Genomic DNA, 20,230 nt, shown 5'->3' with positions numbered 1-20,230 from the left:
AAGGGAAGGGAAGGGAAGGGAAGGGAAGGGAAGGGAAGGGAAGGGAAGGGAAGGGAAGGGGAAGAGAAAAAAGGAGAGGGTGGTAATAACACCTCTTGGTCAACATCACATATGATCTCAGGTTCTGACCTTAGCTGTAGCCCATTCTTTTATGTTGGCATTCCCATACATTCTTCGGTCTATACTCTGAGGAATCATATAACTGTACTAAAGTCTAGTCAGCTACCACTGCACCTAAAAACTTCCCAGTATTTCTCTCTAACCCCGCCTTCTCTAATGAACTCCAGGCCAGTATTCCTACTAGATACTTCTCTTCTTAGACAATTCATCCACAGGCAACTCAAATTCGCCATAACCCAAACTGAACTCACTTTAATATAAAGACGTCACACGGAAGCAAGGAAAATTCAACTGTTTTCTCAGAGTTGCAAATGAACACAAAATGGATTACAGCAGTGACAAAGGAACTTTAATGAAAACAAAGGGCTTCTCAGACCTATAAGTCAAGGGTGCATTCAAGCTGAATGTACTAATCTGTCTAAAAACAAATGCATTAATCACAAAAGGATCTGGGAAGCAACAGCAAGCAGAAGAGTCGAGAGGCTTTGCCACAGGGAAAAACCACCATCCCTAAAAGTAAGTTGAAAGAGGGTGTCTCAGTCCCAGGCCAGCAAAGACGACTTTCTTCCCTGATGAAGTCTTCTTATATGAAGAGAATACTCCAGTCATTTGGCTAGAGTCTTCAGATCTCTCTGACTTGTTTGAAAAAATTAAACTAGCATATTAATTAGGACCTAGTAAGTAAATCTGCCTATCAAAAAACAATATACTGGGCCGGGTGCAGTGGCTCACGCCTGTAATCCCAGCACTATGGAAGCCCCAGGTGGGTGGATCACGAGGTCAAGAGATCGAGACCATCCTGGCCAACAATGGTAAAACCCCCTCTCTACTAAAAACACAAAAATCAGCTGGGTGTGGTGATGTGCGCCTGTAGTCCAACTACTCAGGAGGCTGAGGCAGGAGAATTGACTGAACGTGGGAGGCGGAGGTTGCAGTGAGCCATGATCGCGCCACGGCACTCCAGCCTGGCGACAGAGTGACAGACTGTCTCAAAAAAAAAAAAAATAAAAATAATAAATAAATAGATGGAGTAAGAGCAATGAGGAGAAAGATAATTAAAGTTCAATATATCACATCAGTCTTGTAAGGTTGGTTAATGTTAGTCCAACCCTGGGATAAGGGGATGTTTGGGCCTGCTCAGCAGATCAAATTTCTGTGAGTATTAAACCAAGGACTGGACCTAGGATGATGGCAGGTTATAATCTCCACATGTAGCTATTTAAATGTCAATTTAATTAAAATTAAGATTAAAAATTCAGTTACTTTGAGCCACACTTCAAAACTGCCATATTGAACAGTGCAGACACTGAACATTTCAATCACTGCAAAAAGTTCTATGGGACAGCACTGTACTAAAATGTAACCTCGAACTAACCTATTCCAAGTTGCCTTAGGAAACAGCCTGACAGCCCTAGATGGCTAATGCAGAACCTGAGAGCTAGACTGTTTTCTACAGAAGATAAGAAATATATAAAACTGTTTCCTTTCCTTTTGCAATGATTTCTTGAAATCAGAATATATAGTTTTAGTCTTTAGGACTTCCACCCCTCTATTACTGCATGATACTCTCTAATCTACAGATAATATAGAATAGAGGTAAGAAGCACATTCTCTGAAGCCAGACTGCCGGGGTTCGTATCTCACCTTTGTCCCTTACAAGATGTGTGATCTAGAGCATGTTATTTAACTACTCTACCCTTTAGTTTCCTCACCAGTAGGGTGGAAATAATGGTACCTACCTCATGAGGTTACTACAGGTTGAGTATCCCTAATCCAAGAATACAAAATCCAAAGTGCTCCAAAATCCAAAATGTTTTGAGTGCCAACATGACGCTCAAAGGAAATGCTCATTGAAACTTTTCGGATTTCAGATTTTAGATTAGGGATGCTGAATCAGTATACAACAGATATTTGAAAATCTGAAAAAAATCCAAAATTCTTAACACTTCTGATCCCAAGCATTTTAGACAAGGGATACTCAACCTGTATAAGGATAAAATAAGTTTATAAGTATAAAATATCTAGAATCATGCCCAGTAAATAATAAGTGCCCAGTGTTAACTATTACTTCTCCTACTAGTACCATGACCACCACCACCACCACCACCACCTGACTGTCCTGACTATCCTTCAGAAGACAATTACAGGCTCACACCTGTAATCCCAACAGTTCAGGAGGCCGAGTCAGGCAGATTACTTGAGGCTAGGAGTTCGACACCAGCCTGGCCAACATGGCGAAACCCCATCCCTACTAAAAATACAAAAATCAGCTGGGCACAGTGGCACGCGCCTGTAATCCCAGCTACTTGGGCAGCTGAGGCACCAGAATCACTTGAACCTGGGAGGCAAAGGTTGCAGTAAGCCACAATCTCACCAGAGGAGAAACATTAGCAAATATGAAAGTATTCAACTAAAACTAAAACAAGGATCACAAAGTCAGAGTGTCCATCTATAATAAAAAGAGATTTTTTTAAGATGAAAGGGAGTAGGATGTTCTCCAGAAAGAATATTAAATACCGAAAAAAGTCATGTTTTCAAGAATGTTGCCTGACAATGCCTTACTTGTAAGGATGACAAACCACAGGCCAAAAGAAGCCTACATAATGAGCTACTGAGCTATTTAAATAATAAATACTGAGGAGGAACTGAGAAGATACAGGTTTGAGTTCGCTGAACCAAGTGATACTTCCCTGTATAAAGCACATCTTGTATTTAAATGCACTGTCTCTCTACTCCCTAAATTACCTTTATGTTCACTTGATGAACTGACTGAAGATCTGATTTTTCAGTAAGCAAGCATTTAATCATATTAAATGATTAAAATGCCATGCCAACAATGACCCAGCATGTGTTCTTTGAGTGGAAACGTGTTGAAGAAAATCACACCTTGCTCTTACAGACAGGCAATTTGAAAATTTAAAGGTTGAAGTACAAACTTCAGTAAGTGTAATAAGTCAGAAAGAGTGAGAACTTTGAGGACACCTAATCCCAAGTTTAAAGCTTGGTTCTACCATTTACCAGCTGCATGACCTGAGAAACTGGCACTTTATGCTCATGAGCTCCATTTCACTAGCTGTAAAATGCAGGTGAAGCACTGTGCCAATTACGTAGTATAGGTAAAGTGCATACAAAGGTAACTGTCATGCAGCACATGTTCTCAATAAGCAGTTGCTACAGTTAGTAAACCTCCCCAAGAAGACCCTCCTAGAGACCTCAGAATAAAATCACTTTACGTGAAACTGCAAAAAATATTTTGAACGGGTATTAACTATTATATAAATCATGTGAGAATGCCTCAAAGTTACCATTTGTTTTCCATATTTTACAAGCTATTCCCTAAACAATATATGTCCCTGTTTACTGTATTTCCTATCAGACTATGAATAAAAACTATTTGGGCTTAACGTAAAAATAACTGAGTTAGGCGTGGTGGCTCATGTCTATAATCCCAACACTTTGGGAGGCCAAGGCAGGCAAATCACTTGAGCCCAGGAGTTCAAGACCAGTCTGGGTAACATGGTGAGACCCTGTCTCTACAAAAAAGAAATTAGCTGAGCATGGTGACACATGCCTGTGGTCCCAGCTACCTGAGAGGATGAGGCGGGAAGATCGTGTGAGGCCAAGAGGTCAAGGCTGCAGTAAGCCATGTTCATGCCACTGCAGTCCAGCCTGGGCGACAGAATGTCTCAAAATAATAATAACTGCAAACAAAGTTTTCACCAGCAATTCAGCCACATATACCTTCACTGATCCACACCCAAACATGGCCAAACATGACACTACGCACAAACATCTAATATTTCTCCCTTTCCCTATTAATGGACAAATATTTGAAAAATATTTTTCAAAATTTCTTTCAGCGAGTTGAGTTCCACAAAACAAAACAATACAGGGTAATTGCTTACCTGGAAAATATTTTGTACTTCAGATCCACCAATCCAGAATGAATGGGGGTTTTCCCTTTCAGACTAGTCTGAGAAAAGACAGCAGTCAAGCATCTTCCAAGATTCTTTCCGTTTACTGTATCCAGCTTTCTTCAACAAAATCCCAAACATGCACTTCGGTAACTGTTGAAAGACAGAAAGCAATCCATACACCCACCATGGCACCAGCAGCAAAGGACAGCCTCCAAGAAATGGAAGGAAGGGTCAATGGAATGGTGGATCTGAAGCACAGGAAAAAAGTTATAACCCCTGAGTCAGCTATTTGGCATAAAATGCCTGCAGCAGCATTCCTCACCTCTGTGTTGAAAGGATACAAAACTCATAACAAATAGTGGAACATCCCTAATATTAATATTTACTCATGACTAAATAGCGTGCAACTTCCAAATGACAGCAGCTAAAAAAACTTACCCTATCATCCATATAAATTGTCCTAGATCATTCAGCTACACTGAACTTTCTTATCCATTTTCTAAGATAGCTCCTCCACCATTATAAAAAGTTTGTCAGCCAAAAATAATGATATGAGAGGGCTCAAATATCTACCATAAAGATATTTATTTACATATCTAACAAAGAAATGTTTTGGTTTGCTACCATATAAGACATCCTATCTACGTATTACCCAAATCCTCTACCTAAAATACAGTGTGCTTCAAAACATATAACTTAAGAGTGAACTTCTGACTCAATAAAGGCCAGTCCCGTACAATGGCCAATCATCAGATAAACTGGGAAAAATCATAAAGAATGCTAATAAACAATTTACTAGGTGACACTATTAAATATTAAGTCCTATCCACATTATATCAACATTCTTTTTCTACCAATTCAGACTGCAAATTCTAAACTAAAAGGGAGAGAGAAAAGGCATTCAACAGGACAACAAAGATAAAAACAAAAAGACTGAACTTACTCAAACATAAATTTGCTACTTCCTCAATTGCTACATTACAGCCAAAACGCTCCTGCAGTAATTATAGTAATACCTACCTTACTGAAGAGCTACTAATTGGCTAAGTCCTTCACATTAATTACCCATATTTAATTCTCAAAAAAGATGAGCAGAAAGAAGTAACCTGTCCAAAGTCCCACATCTGCTAGGTAGTAGAGCCCATGCCCTTTTCATGGAGCACTATGGACTCCACAGTTCAAGGGTCAGAAAGCCCATGATTTCTGAGGGAGGAGAAGAAATCAAGCTTTACTCTCAAAGGTCCTAAATTAATTAACATGAAAATGGAGTACTATGAAAATACAGAAGAGCAAATATTTCAGCCTAGATTAATCAGTTGGGCCATCCCGAACGGGTTAATTCCCTAGATCTTGCCACTTAAAGAAGCATTTAATTAACAGAGAGCCATGCAATGGTAAGGCCCATGATATTTTTTTCTTTTCTTTTCTTTTTTTTAAGTAGAGACAGGGTTTTACCATGTTGCCCAGGCTGGCCTCAAACTCCTTAGCTCAAGCGATCTGCCTACCTTGGCCTCCCAAAGGGCTGGGATTACAGGTGTGAGTCCCCATGCCCAGCCTAAAACCTACAAAATTAATGCTAAAACAAAACATATTATAGGCTGGGCTCGGTGGCTCACACCTATAGTCCCAACACTTTGGGAGGCCAAGGTGGGCGGATCACTTGAGGTCAGGAGTTTGAGGCCAGTCTGACCTACATGGTGAAACCCTGCCTCTACTAAAAATACAAAAATTAGCTGGGCCTGGTGGCACATGCCTACAATCCCAGCTACTTGGGAGGCTGAAGAAGGAGAATCACTTGAACCGGGGAGACAGAGGTTGCAGTGAGACGAGATTGTGCCACTGTACTCCAGCCTGGGCGACAGAGCAAGATTCCATCTCAAAAAAAAAAAAAAAAAAAAAAAAAGATTGTGGCAAGACACACTATAATGGTACTCAGGTAGTCTTTGTGTTTAGCAGCAAAGATTGTGACTGTGACAAAGAAACTCAAATCCAGCTGAACCCAAGTAATTTTTAAATTCTAAGATGTGTTGACAGTCCACAGGCAATGACTCTTAAAGATGTTCTGATTGTTCATATTGTAGGTAAAGCAATTAAAGTGACTGAAACGCCGGTCTATGATTAACCTCACTATAACAATCGGATGAAAATACCTTAAGACTCACAACTTTAAGGAGATCACAAAAGTAAAATCCCAAGCAAATAATGAGGTCTCAAGCTTTTCCCATTAAGTGGTATTATTCTTAAGCCTAAGAATAAACTGGAAACCCAATTTTGACAAAAGTAGCTAGTGAACTATGGCCAGTAGCTAACTGCTAAAACAGTATACTACGTTTTTCAAGGTACAACTATCCAAAATGCAAAACAAGTTATAGCAAAACACAACCACAGCAATTTGACTAAACAGACTCATTTCTGGACCTCTTGAATCCTCAGGCTTTTCTCCTGTACTACTGAGTTAATTTTTCTCCCTTCCCTTAAAAAAAAAAAAAAAATATATATATATATATATGTATATATATTTCTTCAATGCCTAATTGCTGGCAGGCCTTATGCTAGTAATACAAAGATTAACAGATGCCAAGTGAGAGTATCAGGACTGAGTTCTTCCTGCCCCTCTGCCCCCTTTCTCTTTGAATCTATCATGTAGTCATTTCAGAGAGCCAAAATATATTTCATTGTTAGTTACCAAAACCGGTTCAATGTTCTCAAGTTAACTCCTAAAAAAAAAACATTAAAAATTACTCAAGTTCCTTTTTCACAATAGTAGAACCTCAGTCTTTCTTTTTCTTCTGTGGATCAGAGGCTTTTTACTATACAATGGTTTCCTACATTCAATATACTTATATTTACACACGTCTCTATCACAAGCCAAAGAGCCAAAGCTTTTTTTTTTTTTTCATTTTTCATGTTAATGTCCCAGTGTTTCTACTTCACAGCTTTCCATTTTGTGAAGATCTTCATTGTTGACTCAACCTGAGAGGGAATTTCCGAAAAATGCTTCCCGCTGACATCACAGAACTCTTCCATCTTTTAGTTTCATTGAAACAGTAAGAACCAGGTTAGAGACACCCTACTGGATTGTCAGGTCTTCCTGGTCTGTCTCTCATTTGCCTACAAAGACAAACTTCCTCTTAAGCAATTGTGATCAGCAGAAACTAACCAAGGGTAATGAGCACATTCTTAACCAACAAGTTTCTTCCCCTATTGTCAACTAATTCAATGAACAATACAACTCATAAGGAAATCTTGTATGAATTCTCACTGCTTATTCTGTTAAGGTCAAAACCATCAGCTTTGATGATGATAATAATAAGAATTCAAAAATCACAATTTGTCAGTCTAAACTAAACCGATTACACATAAATCCCAACGCTCAATGTCAACAAAAACTAATCACCAGTCTCTTTCTGTCAGGATACCAGGTATAAAAATAGGACTGGGGGGGTTCTCCCTGTAGTTACAGCATAGACCTAATTACGCCAAATTGGTAGTCACTGTAATAGTACCTCCCAGATTTTCCAAGACAGTATTGTCTCTGTATGATTTCATTGTTTCTCCCAAAGATGGCTCATTAAATGTATGGCTAAAAGCAACCAAATGTTAGTCTTCTGTAAAGCCTCACAAATAAATACGTGCGCAACTCAGGAGAAATAAATAAAAACCTTTTCCACACCATCTGTCTTGACTTTGCTTTAAGGTCCCTGTACTTGTGGGGAAAGTTAGTATGGTCGGCATTTGAAGAAAAGCAAGCCTCTGCAAAGTCCTTTCACACACCTCTCTCATATAATCCTCCCAACAACTCAGACCAATACCTAAGTTTTCTTATTTTTACGTATAATAAAATCATACTGCAGAAAGGTTACCTTTCTTTAGGTCACACAGCTAGCAAGTGACAGAGCTAGGATACAAACTCAGGTGTTTCACTTCAAAGCCCATGCCCTTTCTGCTAAATCATGCTTTTCTAAGGTCATGGAGCCCTCGGAGCTTATCAACTATTTGGCAAACCTGCACCAACTGATGTAAAAAGTATTCAGTTTCCTCAATTCTTTGCTAACAACCACTCTCTGAGTTCTATGTAAATCAATCTGTATGTGTGGAAAGTCTGTAAATAAAGGTTACTGTGTCTATGGACGTCCTATGAACCACACACCACCCACCTCTTCCCCCTCCCCATCTTACTTCTCTATTCATCTCTACCTTTGTCTTAAGATATTCAAAAGGAAATCTTAAAAGGTTTCACTGCATGAAAAAAAGAAAACCTAACATTAATTTAAATCCATATTGAGCACCCATATGCTGAGCCCTGTGAAGGGGTAACAGGGCAATCAAACACAGCCTCTAGAAGAAGAGTTTAGGCGCAACCACAAGTTTTTATAATACAGAGGATGACGTAAGTCCCATAAAACTTAGGAACTGATTATTGTGTGGATTAGTAATGTGGGTGAAAATGCTTAGAAAAGAGGATAGTTAAGACACAGGCAAAAGGCATTAATGTCTGAAAATGATCACCAGGAAAATTCAACCCAACATTTCCTGAAAGCCTACCACAAAGACGACGCCGTGTGGTATGAAGGAACGGTGTGTCACAGGAAGATAAATATGGCCCCAGCCCTTCCCATGAGGAGTTTATCATTCAACAGAGGACACGAACAGGTAACTATAATACAAGCCTGAAATATGTTAAGTGCTACAGGATAAATACAAAGTGCCAGAATTCATTCATTTCATTTAACAATGAGTGTCATATAGGCAGTGCTATACAGACACAAAAACAAGATGGTATCTGCTACCATAATATAAACTAACATCAAAACAGGTGGCACCTATTGTGTTTTATTGGGGTGGACAGGACTTCATTAGCATAAATGAAAGAAAAGATTGCTGAGAGGTAACCTGAGCCAATTGGGCCAGAGAACCACCTATTAGATCCTTTTGATAAACATCAGTAGCCTTCAATAAATGGGCTTAGGTCCATTTCTATCAATGCTGACAAAGGAAACGTGTGAGCAGAATTTGGAAGACCATGGTCCTCCATGCGTTGGCTAGAATATACAGCAAGCAAGGAAAGTAGGCAGAAAAGCCATAAGGGAGAATGAAATACAAAGGAAGATTGGAATTGGAATCACTAGGACTTGAAATGCTTTCTTTTCTATGAAGAACAAATATCACAAGGTGGAATCCAGGATCCCACAGATCTTACAAGGCAGATAATTTTGTTTCTAGAATTCATAGGCTCAAACAACACTAGTAAAAGGCCTACATGTGCTCTTTTGTGAATCTATGTAATGGCCAGGCGATTCTCCTGGGCTAGCTCTCTGTTTGCAGGAGACAGACTATAGCTGTCAAGAGCCCAGAATGCCAAGATTTGTGTGCAGGAACATGTTTATCCATGTCAAATCTGAAAGGATATCTAACCTACTGCAAAATCAGGGGCAAAAATTGATATATTTGGGCCACAGCCTCTTTAGGCAGGTCAGTGAGGTCCATATATTTTATATAAATTTTTGTGTGTGTGTGGTTTATTCATTTGGACCCTATTGAAACCTGAGTCCACTGAGTCTGCATTCAGTAAGTCAGCACCTCTAGTGGTGTGCTACATGAGGAGAAGGATGGTGACAAAGTAATATCCAGTTTCTTGATGAAGTCACTAAACAACCCCACTCACCCCCTTAGAAAGTCAATGACAGGAAGAAAAAAAAAATGATCCAAAAAGAAAACAAGACATTTCCAGAGCGTCTTGCTCTGTTACCCAGGCTGGAGTGCAGTGGCACAATCACAGCTCACTGCAACCTCAAACTCCTTGGCTCAAGAGATCCTCCCCACCTCAGGCTCCTGAGTAGTAGGGACTATAGGAGTGCACCACTATGCCTGGCTAATTTTCTTTATTTTTTGTAGAGACAGGGTCTTGCTATGTTGCCTAGGCTGGTCTCAAACTCCTGGGCTCAAGCAATCCTCCCACCTCCTAAAGTGCTGGGATTGCAGGCATGAGCCACCGCACCTGCCCACACCTTCTTAATAAGGATCAGCGTATTTTAACCTATATTACTTCATTCAACAAGTAATACAGCCACTTAAGAGATAAGACAGAAAGGAAATGACTCACTTAAGGTCACTTAGCAAAAAGGGAAGTCATTTACCAATTAATTATAAACTGTCCATTAATTGTTTAAAGGGAAGAGGGGATTCACTCACACCTGTAGAGGAGGCAGGATCACCTTTCCTAAAGTGATAGCACCAATTTCTGCTGTCTTCTTACAGGGTAATCTAATCATTTTTCTCTTCCAATCAGAAGCTCTTGTGAGTGCTTTCTAGTGATGAGTGCCTGAAAATCAAGTCATATTCCTAACTCAAGGGTTGTTAAATACCATGTGATACATACTGTACAGTTCTCATTCTTCCCAATGAAGTCCATTGAACATAGCCTGATAAACTTTACATATTTCCAAAACGAATTACTAGTTTTCTACCTCATTCATAAGGCGAACTTTACCAAACTCAGAAGTTTGGAAAAACAGGCCCACTAACAGGTATAGCACCGGGCCAATATAAGGCCCTAACAGTCATCTGGTGGTTAAATTATTTACCATTAGTAACTGTAAATTCTGGGTCTAAATTAAGAGTTTATAGACTTAAGTAATACTAAAATCTGAATCCTATAGAGCGGGTCAGTAGGAGAAGCACCCTTTGCGGACCCAGGCCTCAGGCAGGGATAGGAGTCAAAGTGGGGGGTTATATTTTAGACATTTAATTATTCTGCTATTACCAGCTTTATTTCCTAATATACTTATCAAAAATGCAAGGAAAAACAGAAGAATCAATATTAAGGAAAGCAGAGGGATGAAGATTAGAAAAGGGACATAACCAAGAAGTCTGTTTCCTCTTTTTAATACAGCACACTTTGGAATAGCAAATGAAAGTTATCTTGTTAAGCATTAAGTGCCAAACTGGTACAAGCAGCACAATCACAAATATTTGAGTACTGAAGCTGACTCATAAAAATCTAAAAATATTTCATGCTTTAGGCTTTCAAAACACCATCAGTTTAACCCCTTTTCTTCCATCAATCGGATTATCTTGAAACCAATGTAAAAAATATTTTTAACCCAGTTCTGGAAACTGTAATTTAAACGCAGTGAAAACAGAAAGCCACATGCAATTAGATTCTAAGGCATTATCATTCCTACATTTGATTCTGGATTTACTCAATCAGTTGTTAAGCACCTGTGCTATTTTACTAAAATAAATACATATATTTAATTTACGATAAGGGTTGTCTAAGAGTCTTAACTGGTATCCCTTTCAGGAAATATCAAAATCCTTAAATAAAAGGCCATTTTAAAAATTAATCGTAATATAACTGAACTCTATGTTAAAATTTTCTAAGAATTCCAGTTTAAATCCCAGTTTGTGTGCAGGAACATGTTTATCCATGTCAAATCTGAAAGGATATCTAACCTACTGCAAAATCAGGGGCAAAAATTGATATATTTGGGCCACAGCCAATGTCCTTAACAGGTTGAAATCTCTTTTCAGATCAAATCTAAGTGCTAGCATGTAAAGTCAAAACTTTTTAAGTTATAAGCATAGGAAGCCAGTGAATTTAGGACAAAGGTTTTTTTGGTTTTTTGGGTTTTTGTTTGTTTTTTACCATACACTGACTTGGGTTACAACGTATTTCTTATAATTCTTTTGAAAATAAATACATTTTCGTTATTTTCAAAAGGAATAGAAATGCAAGGAGCTGGGAACAGCCAATTTCAAAGAGTCACCAAGTTACAATTTTTCGATATGAAGTACTTCTGTTGTAAGTACATGCACTCTGTGTACATTTTTAAGAATATGTAATATACTTAGTCGATTTAAGATATTTACCAAAATAACCCACTACAAAAGTTACAGAATACCAAACACTTGACTACAAGTATGATAAATTATGCTGAAAAGGAAAAATCACTCAGCATGTGACATTATCCCTTTGAAAACAACCCCACGTGCACACACACACGCACGCAAAAATCAAAAACTATCAGTTTCTCTTTTTTCCTCCTAGTTTTCAAGAATGCTAGAGAAGTCAAGTTCTGTGAATTACGCAAAGGACAGCAAACATTAAACTGCCTCCATATTTATGCTACCGTACTTCCATTTTTAAAGCAAGCATCTCAACTCCCCAGACACCACCATCCACAGAAACCATGCAGCTATCCAACAGACTTTCAGTGTCACCATTTATTATTTATAGCGTTAAATGGGGGAAGTGGCTCTGATGTCACCAACCCTACCCAGTGGAATCACTGACTCAATAAACATTTTCACATTGAAGAAAATCTGGCTAGGAAAACATTTTGCTGGGTTAAGTAGATTCTTCCACCTCTCTCCTCTCAGCCCTGGGGAAGAAGTTGTTACCGTGTTAGGAGAGATACAAAGAAACTGTCAAGGCTTCCACAGGAAGAAATCCTGGACATGTCCATTTGCTGATGCAGACTTCCTCTTCCCAACTCTCCAGAGCCCAGTTTGATTTCCCTAATGCTCACATTGGCAAGTAATATCTGCCATATTTTATTTCTTCCACCAAATCATCCACTTCTAGCCACTCTCTCATGGTCCTGTTCCTAAAACCCCCTTCTGGCTTCAAATCCTAAAGCTTCGGAGGAGGGTGGAGGCTGTCCACGGACCGGAGAGTCTGACCTGCCTGCCAGTGGTTTCTAACAGAAGAGTGGTCGCTTCCCCCGGGGGCCAAGGATTCCCCTTTTTCTCTTTCTGAGAAGAAAGAACTCGCGGCAGTGATGAGGATGGCTCCCTCCCCACTCATCCCCAATTTCCCAAAGCAGCTCTGGAAAACGTGAAGTTACGGCTTCTCTTTCCTGGGGGATGGAATCCAGAGTACCTGGGGCCTTGCTATGCAAACATCCCTCTCCGCCGGGTAGGAAACCCTTTGTCCGAGAAGTCGGACACCACAAGGGCCCGGGAAAGAGGCCTCCTTATCCGCCACAGCTTCAAACCCGAAAGCTCCCTGCCCCCCAGCTCTGTAGGGCCTATCCTGGCATCCACACAGACCTAGGCTGGGGAGTGGGTGCTGAGACCCCTCCTAGGAAGCGGAGGCCCAGGCGGCCCTGACCCATCTCCTCGGCACTCCTTCCCACCACCTCACTCGGCCTGAGTGGAGCTTGCAAGCGCGGTGCGGGCCTGGGCCGAAACAGAGGAAAGAAAAAAAAAATCCCTTTCTAAAAGAAGGAGAATGGGGTGCTAGAGCGAGTGCGACCTAAGTCTACAGCATAAACGAGCGAGGGTCGTCCGAAAGCTGGGACCGGAGACGGGACAGGGGGTGGGGGAGAAACGAGGGGCATAGAGGGGGCCGGGCCAGGACCGGCCGGAGATGTCGAGGGATCAGAGGAGCCCGCGCCGGGTCCGAGGCCAGGGAAGGCTGGGGGCCCGGGTCTGGGCCGAGGCTTCTGGGAAGGGCCAGAGCCGGCCTCGCACCGGACGTTGAGGTGGGCAGGCCCGCCCGGGGCCGGACGGACGGAAGCACAGACGGTCCAGCGGGCCGCACTCACCATGAGCTCGATGGTCTTGTCCTCAATCACCGAGTCGGGCTCCATGGCGGCCCCGGCGGCCCCGCCTCGCTCTCCCCGCGCAGCAGCGAACGGCCCGGGCGGAGGAGGCGACGGCGGAGGCGGCAGAGGCGGAGGCGGCTATCGCACCCACTCTAGCTGCCAGCCCGCCCGGGCCGCCGGCAGCTCCGCCCTCCCCCTCGGCGAACGCAGTACGCAGAGCGGGGACTACACCTCCCAGCAGGCGCCGCGGCCCGCAGAGCGTTGTGGGACCGAGCCTCTGACACCGGGCTGCTGGCTCTTGGCAGCCCGAAGCTGAACTCCAAGCTGACAGTAGCACTGGACTGTGGACGTAGGACTTGCACACCTGAAGAGTTAAGAGCTTGCTCATGGTAGGGCCTCGAGAGCGCCACGACTACGTGTCCCAGAAAGCCATGCGCCCGGGTTCTCCTTCCGGCTAGCTTCTCCTGACTTCCTGGCAGCCCAAGGCTGCCCAGACCGGGACGGAAACTCCGAGGCAACTCCTCACTTGTCGGAGATCCTGCTTGTGCGACCCATTTCCGCACATGCGCAGTCCATGCCGCAGTGCCCACTCGACGCCTAGATAGCTGCGCTGCCCGTCCGCCAGTGTCTGCTGGCAGGGGCAGATGGTGGAGACAGGTGGGTTCTAGGGGCGTTAGGAAGGTGTATAGGCCTGGGGCTCAGGTGTGAAGGGACCAGCGAGTGAGAGAAACTCTGCCCGGGGAAGAGGCTCTGAGAGGATGGGCATCCCGGGAGTGAGGGTTTCGAGATTTCTTCGGGAAAATGGGGGTTTGGGGAAATGTGCTGTGGTGCTGTCTGTATGTCACGCGATCTACGGGGAGCTGAGAGATTAAAGGGAACCTGCGTATATCGAGCCCCTTATTCATTCTTTCAGAAAATGGTTATTTTTTAAGCATCCAGCTTCTGCTGCGTACCGTTCTAGCCACTGAGAAACACCTCTGAACATGAGAGACAACATGCCCCTGTTCTCATGGAGCTTAATTCTGGTAGAGGGACGACAGACGTTAACCAAGAGAGTGGCTAAGAAGGAACACACAAGCGGAGACTGCTTCTAGTGAACTCAGCCTCCACCTGTGTAACTTAGGTCTGTCAGTGCCCTCTAACCAAATCCCACCAGGAACACAAGGGTCGTTGAACAAACTGGGTTTGTTACTGGTTGCAGTGACTGAGAACACACATTGAGGAAAGATGGGGCTTCTCGGTAAGAGTTGTTAGTGATTTGGGAGAGGTTTAAGGAAGTGAAAGCTTCACTGGATTAGATACTGTCAGGAAGAGAGGGTCGTTCCATGATTGAGCATCTCAGTTCATCTTACCTAGAAGAAGGGAATTCTAGATTGAGGTAAAGAAACAGCAGCCTGGCCGGGCGCGGTGGCTCACGCCTGTAGTCCCAGCACTTTGGTAGGCCGAGGCAGGCGAATTGCTTGAGCCCAGGAGTTCCAGACCAGCCTGGGCAACATGGCGAAACTCGTCTCTACAAAAAACACAAAAATGAACCGGGCCTAGTGGTGCCCGCCCGCTATCTCAGTTACTTAGGAGGCTGAGGTGGGAGTATCGCTTGAGCCCAAGAAGTGGAGGTTTCAGTGAATGGAGATCGCACCACTCCACTGTACCCTGAGTGATAGAGCCAGACCTTGTCTCAAAAAAAAAAAAAAAAAAAAAAAATGCAGCAGCAACTCCCTCATATTAGCCAAGTGGGGATGTTGAGTCATTTTTTCTGGTTTGGACAATCATCAGGTTTTATCTTTTTATCTGTGTTTAGACCTGATTATAGAGTGGTCTGGTATTTGTCTAGATCTATCATGGTCACAGAGTGACCTCGTCTGATGTTGATGTTCTTTGGAATTGTTTTTGTTCTACAGGAAAACACAAAGCCAAGCTATAAGGGCCAGGCTATGGTCTAGTAACATCATGGCGTGTCTGATTGTACCAGGCCAGCTTCCAGGTATCAGAGCCTGCTTTTCACTTTCTCAAATTGTTTTTGCATTCTCTGCACCTATAAAGTGAAAGGGGCTGGATGACCTAGAAATCTTCCCATTACCAAGGACCAAGTTACAGTAATTTGCATGCATTCAGGACACAGTATAAGTTCCCTGCAGGCAGTCTTTGAAGTTGCATAGTCCTTACCTGGTGCTTTTCACCAAGGGAATTGAAAGAAAAGCAATAGGAAGAGCACAGAATTGGAAAGTTCTTGCCACTGTCCTGCTATCCGAATTTCACCCGGTCCCTTCCACTATGGCCCTTAGGACATTCATTAGTAGAACAAAGGAGTTAGATATGACCTCTGTTTCAGTTACCTATTGCAACACAACAAACCGCTCAAGACTTAGTAGCTTAGAATAACAATGGTTTATTATGATTTTACAATTGTGTGGGCTAATCCGGGCTGAGCCCGGGCCCACATGGTATAAGCTGAGGTTACAAATTGGGCTGCAATCAGCTGGGATCGCATTCAAAATGACTTCATCCTCTAGGGCCTCTCCACCATGTGGCTTTTTATCATTCAAACGTCTGCATAGTGACTTGAGAAAGGACAAGCCCCTGTGAACAAATGCTTATCAAACCTCTGGTTGCACCACACTTGGTAATGTCCCACTGACCAAAACTAGTAGTATGGCCAAACCCATAGTTAGTGTAGGAAGGGATTGTACAGGGGTATAAAAACAGGCATGGGGTAGGAGTCACACCTGGATGTGACCCCTCACATACATATGTTTATCCTACACCATCTTTTTTACTGTTTTAAAAAATTGATAGTTTCAGGTTTTAAAAATCTGAATTTCCAGCTTTTCTTGAAAAATTAGAATATCTGACAATTAGATCTACATGGCAACAATATGCAGGAGTTAAAATAGCAACTACCTTTATTTAACCGTATATTCTATGGTTTTTCACAGTTGCCATCACTCCTTTTTGTCTTATATGTGCATGCTTCACTCATTTAAGTTGCATCCCTAACCTGTATAGATATTTGAGTTTGCATCCCCTGGCATTGGAACTGTCGTGGAGATAAATCAAGGTTTCTCTCCTGTTATTAAAATCATATCCCTGGGAGCATGGAGAGGGGCTGCCATCTCTGTGGCTGCACCATGGTCTACCAAAAAAAAAAAAAGAAAAGAAAATTGTATCCTGCCTTAAAAGGAAAAAAGTACCAATATTATTAGGTCAAATTCCAGGAGCTCAGTGGAGTTAAAAACTCATACGTAGTAATTAGCCAAGTATGGTGGCTCACACTTGTGGCTCCAACTACTTGGGACGCTGAGGTGGGAGGATCACTTGAGTCTGAGAGGTTAAGGGTGCAGTAAGCCATGATTGCACCACTGTATTCCAGCCTGGGTGACAGAATGACCAGCTTGGGTACCAGACCAGCTTCCGTGACAAAACAGGACCCTGTCTCAAAACAACAACAATTTAAAAAAAAAAAAAAAAAAACACCACTGTATATATGGTAAAAAGAAGTCTTATCCAAGGTATATAAGAGCCTAGCCGAGCCAAGGCTTTATCACCTTGCTCTCACCTCGTCTCAAACAAGAACTCAGGTGCTCTTACTGCTTCAGGCTTGATGGCAGCTGTTGATTAGATTTGGTCTTAGACAAAGGCAGAACACCTTGAGGCCTATTTCCCACAGTGTTTCAGATAGCTCTTGGCTGAGGTTTGCAAGACATGATCATAACAAAGGGATTCCCCTGAGGTCCAGTTCAGAACCCAGAATTCCTTAGATTGTAGAAAGGCACAATGGTGCGTAACATAAACTGTATACAATGTAACACTCCTGCTGGGGTCTCAGGACAGCACTCTGTAATCAAATACATTCTTCTGCAACAGAACATGTGTGTGCCTGTCATCAATTTATAACCTCATAGCTCCAAATCTGCCCTTCTTTTCCATGCTTGGAGATACTGGAGCAGGATCCTGTAAATATTTCTCTGGCAGCTGGCACTGTGTTTAACTCTGTCAGTAGAGAGCACTAGAGGAACACAGCAGAATGAAGGGCTTCTCATCCTGGTTCCAGTGTACTTTCTTTTCCTTCTTGCTCTGTGGCACATGGCAGCAAATGGCTTATAGAACCATCCCTTCCTCCCCACACACAAAGGGGGCTGGGGCATTCAGAGGGTGGTGGCTTCCCAGTGAGTTTAGTGGCACCTCAGTAGGCAATTTCCTGCTTGCCAGCCTCGACCTGTAACTGTTTTGTTTTGTTTTGTTTTTTAAATATATGGAGTCTTGCCCTGTCACCCAAACTGGAGTACAGTGGTCGTGACCTCAGCTCACTGCAACCTCTGCCTCCCGGGTTCAAGCAATTCTCCTGCCTCAGCCTCCTGAGTACTGGGATTACAGGCACACGCCACCAAGCCCGGCTAATTTTTTGTATCTTTAGTAGAGACAGGGTTTCACCATGTTGGCCAGGCTGGTTTTGAACTCCTGACCTCGTGATCCACCTGCCTTGGACTCCCAAAGTGCTGGGAATACAGGCGTGAGCCACTGCGCCCGGGCTTTTTTTGTTTTTGTGAGACAGAGTCTTACTCTGTTGCTCAGGCTGGAGTACAGTGGCACAATCTCAGCTCACTGCAATCTCCGCCTCCCAGGTTCAAGAGATTCTCCTGCCTCAGCCTCCTGCAAGTAGCTGGGATTACAGGTGCATGCCACCACACCCAGCTAATTTGGGGGGTTGTTTGTTTGTTGAGATGGAGTTTTGCCCTTGTCACCCAGGCTGGAGTGCAATGGCGCAATCTCAGCTCACTGCAACCTCCGCCTCCTGGGTTCAAGCGATTTACCTGCTTCAGCTGCCCGAGTAGCTGGGATTACAGGCGTCCTCAACCACACCTGGGTAATTTTTTGTATTTTTAGTAGTGACAGGGTTTCACCATGTTGGTGAGACTGGTCTTGAACTCCTGACCTCAGGTGATCCACCCGCCTTGGCCTCCCAAAGTGCTGGGATTACAGGCGTGAGCCACCTTGCTGGGTCACAACCTGCTGTAACTCTTTTTTGGAGTCTTGCTCTGTCACCCAGGCTGGAGTGCAATAGTGCGATCTCAGCTCACCACAACCTCTGCCTCCTGGGTTCAAGCCAGTCTCCTGCCTCAGCCTCCCAAGTAGCTGGGATTACAGGTGCATACCACCACGCCCAGCTAATTTTTGTATTTTGAGTAGAGACAGGGTTTACACCATGTTGGCCAGGCTGGTCTTGAACTGCTGACCTCATGATCCACCCGCCTCAGCCCCCCAAAGTGCTGGGATTACAGGTGTTGGCCACCACGCCCTGCCTGACCTCCTGTAACTCTTAAGCAAACTTTGTGCGGTGGTCCACAACCAGCCTCTCTCCTGTGAGGTCTGAATCTCAGCCTAGGGGTGGGGGGCGGTGAATGAAGAGACTTCCAAGCTTGTTCCTTCCTTGGGCACTTGCTTAGCCCTAAAGTTATTGGCTATTCCCTGTAACTGCTAATTCTGTATTTATTTTATTATTATTTTTTTTAAGACAGGGTCTTGCAATGTCACCCAGGTGGGAGTGCAGTGGCACAATGATAGCTCACTGCAGCCATGAAGTCATGGGCTCAAGCAGTCCTCTCACCACAGCCTCCTGAGTAGCTGGGACCACAGGCACATGCCACCCCACACGCCTAATTATTTTTTTTTAGTTTTTGTAGACACGGAGTCTTGCCAGGTTGCCAGGCTGGTCCTGAACTCCTGACCTCAAGTGATCCTCCTGCCTCAGCCTCCCAAAGTGCTGGGATTACAGGCATGAGCCACTGTGCCCTGCCCTGTTTCTTTACAGTTGTCTTTGCCCCGTTTGTACTTAGTCCTCCATAATAATTCTTTATATTAAATTTTCCCAATGGAGTACATGGCGGAAGTGATGGGGTGTGAGTTCCAGGAGTAGATTATAAGAGTAATGTGGCTTCCTCTTTGCTCTCTTTCTCTCAGGTCGTTTACACTGGAGGAAGTGAGCTGCCGGGTCATAGGGACAATCAAGCAGTCCTGTGGATGGGTCCATGTGGTAAGGAACTAAGGCCATCTGCCAACAACTAGCACTAACTTGCCAGGCCTGTAAGTGAGCCGCCTTGGAAGTGGCTTCCCCGGCCCCATTCAATAGTCTTGACCTCATGAGAGACTCTGAGTCAGAACCACCCATCTAAGCCATTTCTGGATCCCTTACCCACAGAGACTATATGAGAGAATAATTTTTTTTTTTTTTTTGAGAGGGAGTTTTGCTCTTATTGCCCAGGCTGGAGTGCAGTGGTGTGATCTCAGCTCACTGCAACATCCGCTTCCCGGGTTCGAGCGATTCTCCTGCCTTAGCCTCCCCAGTAGCTGGAATTACAGGCCCCCACCACCACACCCGGCTGATTTTTTGTATTTTTAGTAAAGATGGGGTTTCACCATGTTGGCCATGGCTGGTGTCGAACTCCTGACCTCAGGTGATCCACCTGCCTCAGCCTCCCAAAGTGCTGGGATTACAGATGTGAGCCACCTCGCCCGGCCAAATATTCTTATTTTAAACTACTAAGTGTTGAGATAATCTGTTACACAACAATAGATAACTAATAAAGACACCAAAACAAGAGCTACTTCAAAATACTAGACTCAGGGAGACCACTTTTTTTTTTTTTT

The 20,230-nt window shown here is 43.3% G+C and overlaps 1 protein-coding gene across 4 annotated transcripts in view; it reads right to left on the bottom strand.

Annotated features, from left to right (window-relative positions):
• Positions 1-14,004, bottom strand: part of FBXW11 (F-box and WD repeat domain containing 11) — a 140,088-nt gene extending 126,084 nt beyond the window's left edge. For 3 of the 4 annotated variants that reach the window (XM_011987708.1, XM_011987709.1, XM_011987710.1), the window contains exon 1: positions 13,589-14,004. In XM_011987708.1, coding sequence (XP_011843098.1) covers positions 13,589-13,633 — 45 coding nt within the window. In that variant the 5' untranslated portion in view covers positions 13,634-14,004. The remainder of the gene's footprint in view (positions 1-13,588) is intronic. The other variant, XM_011987707.1, reaches the window with a different exon arrangement.
• Positions 14,005-20,230: the final 6,226 nt, after the last annotated feature.

The sequence above is a fragment of the Mandrillus leucophaeus genome, unplaced genomic scaffold (assembly GCF_000951045.1).
Source record: "Mandrillus leucophaeus isolate KB7577 unplaced genomic scaffold, Mleu.le_1.0 Scaffold314, whole genome shotgun sequence".
NCBI classification, from domain to species: Eukaryota; Metazoa; Chordata; class Mammalia; order Primates; family Cercopithecidae; genus Mandrillus; species Mandrillus leucophaeus.
This window is presented reverse-complemented; position numbering and strand designations above follow the sequence as displayed.